Source organism: Hevea brasiliensis, chromosome 16, assembly GCF_030052815.1.
Source record: "Hevea brasiliensis isolate MT/VB/25A 57/8 chromosome 16, ASM3005281v1, whole genome shotgun sequence".
Taxonomy (NCBI): domain Eukaryota; kingdom Viridiplantae; phylum Streptophyta; class Magnoliopsida; order Malpighiales; family Euphorbiaceae; genus Hevea; species Hevea brasiliensis.
Genome location: NC_079508.1, coordinates 45,390,174 through 45,396,411, shown reverse-complemented (window position 1 = coordinate 45,396,411; position 6,238 = coordinate 45,390,174). Strand labels below are relative to the sequence as shown.

At 33.7% G+C, this 6,238-nt stretch overlaps 1 protein-coding gene across 1 annotated transcript; it reads left to right on the top strand.

The window, feature by feature from the left end:
* Positions 1-1,326: 1,326 nt before the first annotated feature.
* On the top strand, positions 1,327-6,019 carry LOC110635290 (histidinol-phosphate aminotransferase, chloroplastic). Its single transcript, XM_021784573.2, has 10 exons — positions 1,327-1,490; positions 1,706-1,969; positions 2,563-2,646; positions 2,825-2,979; positions 3,084-3,181; positions 3,394-3,502; positions 4,108-4,265; positions 4,982-5,124; positions 5,206-5,346; positions 5,709-6,019. The coding sequence occupies exons 2-10, from the start codon at positions 1,712-1,714 to the stop codon at positions 5,838-5,840; spliced, it is 1,278 nt and encodes a 425-aa protein (XP_021640265.1). The 5' UTR covers positions 1,327-1,490; positions 1,706-1,711; the 3' UTR covers positions 5,841-6,019.
* The last annotated feature ends 219 nt before the right edge of the window (positions 6,020-6,238 follow it).

Here is a 6,238-nt window from a genome sequence, read left to right as displayed (position 1 = left end):
TCAAACGATTATGAGAACCTGTTACATTAAACATAGCTTCACTTTTAAATGTAATGTGACTGTGAAAAATAGCTGGAATTGAAAAGTAAGATTGTATTGATTGCTAAAAGAAATTACAAGGTTTTTGAAAAGTAAAATGCAACAGTTTGAAAATTAAAGACTACTTGAAATTAAAATTGGCAATAAATATAAAGAACAAATTGACTACTGGAGTCTTAAATTGATTGAACTGTTGGATTCATTGGATTGTTAATTTGTATTGTTAGATTGAGTTATTAGGCTGTAAACATTGCCACTCAACTGATATTTATAACTTTCATTGCAAGTACTTAAAGCACTTGAAAGTATCTGAAAGCCACTTCTCCTAAATGCTTTTATCTATTATTTGCTAGCCACCCATAATTATCTAATAAATTATCTTTAAGCCATTGATTTAGAATTAAATTCTTGTACTTTATATTTATTGCCAATTTCAATTCCAAGCAATCTTTAATTTTTAATCTATTACATTGTACTTTTGAAAAGTCTTATAATTTCTTTTATCAATTAAGACAGTTTTACTTTTCAATTTCAATTATCTTTCATATTCACATTACAGTTCTCATAATAGTTTGATTCAGAAGTTAGAAAACGTAATCTTTTAATTGATACACTCAGTAATTAGTACACCCACATTCAAGCTGTTTATTAACTAAATTATTTTTAGAGCACATAGTAAATAGGAAGTCCTCCATCGTCTCTCTCATAGTGAAATTCTCCCTTTGTTCAGGACCTCTTAAAATGAGGAAAATAGAAAACTTACTAACTAAATTATTTTTACAGCAAATAGCAAATAGGAAGTCCTCCATCGTCTCCCTCGTAATGAAGTTCTCCCTTTGTTTAGGAACTCTTGAAATGGGGAAAATAGATTAATTTGTATGCTTTGATTTTCTTAGGAATTTTATGCCATCACTGGTCCCTTTGTGTTTTTGTTAGTAATGAATTTTTTTTTAATAAATAATACTCAATAATTTTCTATCTGATTTGGTTTCATGAATAAAAAGTATAATAATTAACCAATGAATCGAAATTTGAGTTACTACACCCTAATTCTCCTACTTAAAAAAATGTACATCAACATCAATTTTTTTAAAAATTTTTTAAGTTATGAGTTTAAATATTATAAAATAAAATAATTATTAATTAAAAAAAATAAAAATTCATGTGTACATCCAACAAGAAAGAAACAAAAGACACCCATATTTTCCTACAAGCTGCCTTTAACACAAGAATTATGAGATTAATTATTTACATTAAAATATGTACAATAGATAAATCTAAATACAAAAATCTAATAAACCCTACTCATATTTGTAGCTCGAGCTCGGCGCACCCTTTTCTTTCAGAATAATAATCTCTAGGGTTTAGTTCATAGTTTCCCTTATTGGCTCCTTCTCCATTATTACACATTTCTTACTCGTCAAAAGATCATCTTTTCTTCTCACCCCCAGGTATGCCCACTAAGCATCTCTCCTTCAAATTCTCTGTCATTTTTTTCCTGTTTTTTCCTATATGTTCATGCTAGCATGGATGAATTTGTTTTCTTCTTTCATCCTTTAAATTTGATTTATTTACATGTTAAATTGTTCTTGTTTTTGTTACCAAAGTTAAGTCTCTGGAGGTTAAAGTTGGTTTCTTTTGATTTTTTTGGAATTTCTGTGAGCAGACATTCATGGGTGTGATTGATATCAACAGCACTGCCTCTCTGTGTTTGATTAAATCCAGCAACAATCTTCACCAATTTTTGGAGCCTCCGAGACCCACTTGCTCTTTAGAAGTTAATAATCAAAGAAGGGTCATTGGCATTGCCATGGCCTCCACTCTACCTGTAGAACATGTCAATGAGGGTCAACAGAGGTTGACCGGCGACTCATTTATCCGTTCCCATTTGAGAACACTGTCCCCTTATCAGCCTATTTTGCCTTTTGAGGTAAATATTATCGAGCCACTTGAGGTTGTTATTTGTTTTCGCAAACTGAATTGATTATTGCCGATACTTTTGAAATATTTGTTACAGTTATAAATAGCTCATTTAAGCTGGGAGAATCTCTAGCAGTTTCCTGCTGGTGTTGACACTTGACATCAGCTAATCATCGTCTATAATGTTTAATGATTAATGATGTATGAAGTTAATTTTCCCTTTTGAGAACTTTTTTCCAATTCATTTATGATGATCTACTAGCTGTATGTGATATGTTTGATTGGTTTTTGTGAAATGAAGTTTCTGTTTATCTACTAAGCATTTGGAGAAATGGGATGTAAACTGTAGTCAGCTATATGGCAGTTCAAAACTCTGATATGAGCTTTGAGTATATAATTGATTTTGTTTATTCCTTGTTGTTATAAATCTGTGTTTTTCCTTGGAACCAAGTGGTTTTTATGTGCGATAATTTTGATAATTTCTCTTGTGAAAATTGAATTATTTAGTAGAAATCAAATAACATATTAATTTGATCAGCTATACTTGGTTCTTATAGATGGTCGAATGATGGACATTTCATCTAAGTGTCTTCCTTTCTGTAGGTTTTGTCAGCTAATCTTGGAAGGAAGCCTGAGGATATTGTTAAATTAGATGCAAATGAAAACCCTTATGGACCACCTCCAGAGGCAAGTCTTAAAGCCCTATACATCCATTTTATTTGGTAAAGCATGAAATTTTAATTAATATTGAAGTTGTCATGGAATTTTTTTTTTTTCCTGCAGAATAGAGAAATGTCAAAGACAAGCTATTTTTAATGGCAAGCATTGTTTTTTTCTGCTGACTATGATTTCAGATTGTCTGTAGGTATTTGAAGCTTTGGGGTCTTTGAAATTCCCTTACATATACCCTGATCCTCAAAGTCGTCAGTTGCGTGAGGCTCTTGCCAAAGATTCTGGCCTTGAATCTGATTACATTCTTGTGGGATGTGGTGCTGATGAGCTTATTGATCTAATAATGCGGTAAAATGAGGGAGACCATATATTGCAGATGGGTATGCCTAACTTCAACAATCACCAATTTCTAACCTTTCATTGTTTGCTTTGATGCTTCATATATTCGGCAGATGTACGCTGGATCCTGGTGATAAAATTGTGGACTGTCCTCCAACCTTTACAATGTATCAATTTGATGCTGCAGTTAATGGGGCAGAAGTTATTAAGGGTGAAGAAGACATCCCTGCACAGTGACACTAATTTTTGGAAATTCTTTTCTACGAATCCTACTACATTATTATTTTCTTTTATTTAAACATTGATTTCTGGGTTTTTCATTGATATTTTTCATAACTAGAAGAAATGGATTTTATGCATTTCATTTCTTCATTCATTCTTATATTTTTTAGTAAGGGTCTTAATTTTTCATATTTACTGCAGTTCTGAGAAAGCCAGACTTTAGCTTGAATGTTGAGCTTATTATTGATGCCGTTCAACAAGAGAACCCCAAATGCATTTTCTTAACTTCACCAAATAACCCTGATGGGAGGTGAGTTCTGGTTATTTCTTTTCACATTGCGTTTTATTTATCTCTTTTAGCATGATAGATTGAGGTCTCTGATGTACATGTATCCTTTTGTATTCAGCAATAAGTTTATGGCTGGGGTTGCAAACTCTTAACTTCTCGCTTTGCCTTATAGAAGATATTCCTCTTGTCCATGCAGAGTAATAGATTAATGTGGATTACTGAGATTTCAAAGCTCACAAGAAACTTGCCTTTGTAAAATAAATTTCTAGGAAATGTTGCTGACTTGGTTGTTAATGCTTTAAAAATGAATATGGGTTCACAGCTCAAAATGGCTCTAGAAAAGGAAAAGGGATTAGGGAACAAAAAAAAAAAGTCTCTAGGGATAATTCAATGTCTATAGACAATGACATCAGGTTTTTTCTTTTGTCATGGAAGACATTGAATTTCCATTTGTTCATGGAACCAAAATTGATACTTAAGGATTTTTTACTTTAATGTCGTTAGTTTGCCTGGTGTATCTCCAAAATTTTCGAACATAGAATCCTGTAAAAGTACACCATTTTGTTGTGACATTCTGGATTTGATTCTGATTATTTTTAATTTGCATGTGATCTTTCGTGTGGCAGTATAATCAGTGATGAGGATCTATTGAAAATCCTTGAGCTCCCAATCTTGGTGGTGTTGGATGAAGCATACATAGAGTTTTCAGGACTGGAATCTCGGATGAAATGGGTGAAGAAGCATGACAATTTAATTGTCCTACGGACATTTAGCAAGAGGGCTGGTATGTTTATTGTGCCACTGTTCCAATAGCTCCACGTTACATTTTTGTGATTTTGGATAAACAACACTGCTGGCACTTTTGAACTTATCTTTGAATGATACAAAATGATGATGACAAAAATTGAATTTGCAATCTTATCCTTGTTTGGCTTGCTCACAGTAGTAGTCTTATGTTCCTACAAACCATACGGAGATGGAATCGAATTGATCTTAAATCACATTCCTGGACTCTTGGCTGTTACAGGTTAATTTGTCATGTTAAATTGGATCCTAAAACAATGTGAATTACTTTTCTCATCTAAATTTCTAGTGTAATGGATGGACTCACATGTAGTTGGGGAAGAAAAAGGTTAATATTATGTACATATCCACATATGTAATCGTATATTGGATATTTTTCAAGTGCACAGCCTGTGCTTTTCTTTAGGATCTTTTGTAATACCTCATACATTTGTGTCCATTTATCTACTGGTTTATTGTGCTGTTGCCACATCATGTATGATAAATCTTCAATTTGTGGCTTGCAACCTTGTTAATTTTTCTCTGGAAGTGAACCACTTGAATTGCAGCCCGCCCCTCCCCCATCTTCTACCCCGCAACACCAACACACCCTCCCCCCCTCCCCCCCCACCACCAGAAAACACCCTGGCTCCCCTTTTATTTATTTATTTTTTTGTATTGGAGCTGTGGTTTGAAATCATGTAAACAACATGGCAGGTTTAGCTGGACTTCGAGTTGGATATGGAGCATTTCCTTTGAGCATCATTGAGTACATCTGGAGAGCTAAGCAACCTTATAATGTTTCTGTTGCTGCTGAAGTTTCTGCATGTGCAGCATTGCAGAATCCTACTTACCTTGAGGTTCTCTTTATAATCCCAGGCTTTATCTGATGATGCTTAAGTTATCAATGCCTTAAAACACCATATCTAATACATCTACAGAAAGTGAAAGATGCATTGTTGCAAGAGCGGGATAGGCTTTACAAGCTTCTGTTGGAAGTGCCATTTCTCAATCCATTTCCAAGCTATTCTAATTTCATTCTTTGCGAGGTTAAATCTGGAAGAGATGCTAAGAAACTTAAGGTGCCTACCTTTCTGCATTGCCATTGAAGTAGCAGTTCTCAGTTTTTTTCCCCTTTTCTCAACTAATCTTTAAATTATAATGATCTTATAATTTTTCTTTAAAAGCTTTTCTAACGCAATTTTTTCTGATTTGAATTAATCAACAATTAAGTTTCAGCTTAAACTGAAACTTGGAACTTTTCAAGCACCTTTGTATATATACAACTCAACTCAACTAAGCCTTTATCCCAAAAATTTGGGGTCGGCTATATGGATTCGCTTTTTCCACTCTGAACGATTTTGGGTTAAATCCTCAGAAATGTGTAACACCTTTGTATATATAGTTGAGAAAATTTTATGGTGACAAGTTCAATCTGTTGCAGGATGATCTTGCAAGTATGGGCGTGATGATCCGACACTACAATAACAAAGAACTGAAGGGTTATGTTCGGGTATCGGTTGGGAAGCCTGAACAAACAGATGCCTTGATGCAAGGCCTCCAGAGAATTTCATGATGCAGTGGGCAATGCCCATCTCTTACTCTACATTTCATACTGAATTCTTAAATTAATGATATGATTTACCATAAACTTTATTAGGAAAAATAATTGGCCCAAAAGAGAATGAATCATCTATGTACCTTCCACATTAACTTGTCCAACGCTTGGTTCAATCTCGGAATTTTTTTTACTAATTGAGCTTTTGCTTATATTCTTACTCTAAGTGAAGCAACTTTTTTGCGCTACAAGATTGACGCAAGATTGATGCCCGGTAACTACTTTTAGGCACCAAAGAAAACGCCAATTTAAGTGGTGTTTTCTTTTCTCTAACGATTACTGTCACAAGGTGGAAATATTTCGGCACAAGAAAAATACTACCTTCATCTTTATCTTTGTATAAATTGATATCTAAA

Excerpts from the sequence above, each read along its gene's own strand:
- LOC110635290 (XM_021784573.2), top strand. The coding sequence starts at position 1,712 with ATGGGTGTGATTGATATCAACAGCACTGCCTCTCTGTGTTTGATTAAA. Across the intron at positions 1,970-2,562 it reads AGCCTATTTTGCCTTTTGAG|GTTTTGTCAGCTAATCTTGG; the intron begins GTAAATATTATC and ends TCCTTTCTGTAG. Across the intron at positions 5,125-5,205 it reads AGAATCCTACTTACCTTGAG|AAAGTGAAAGATGCATTGTT; the intron begins GTTCTCTTTATA and ends ATACATCTACAG.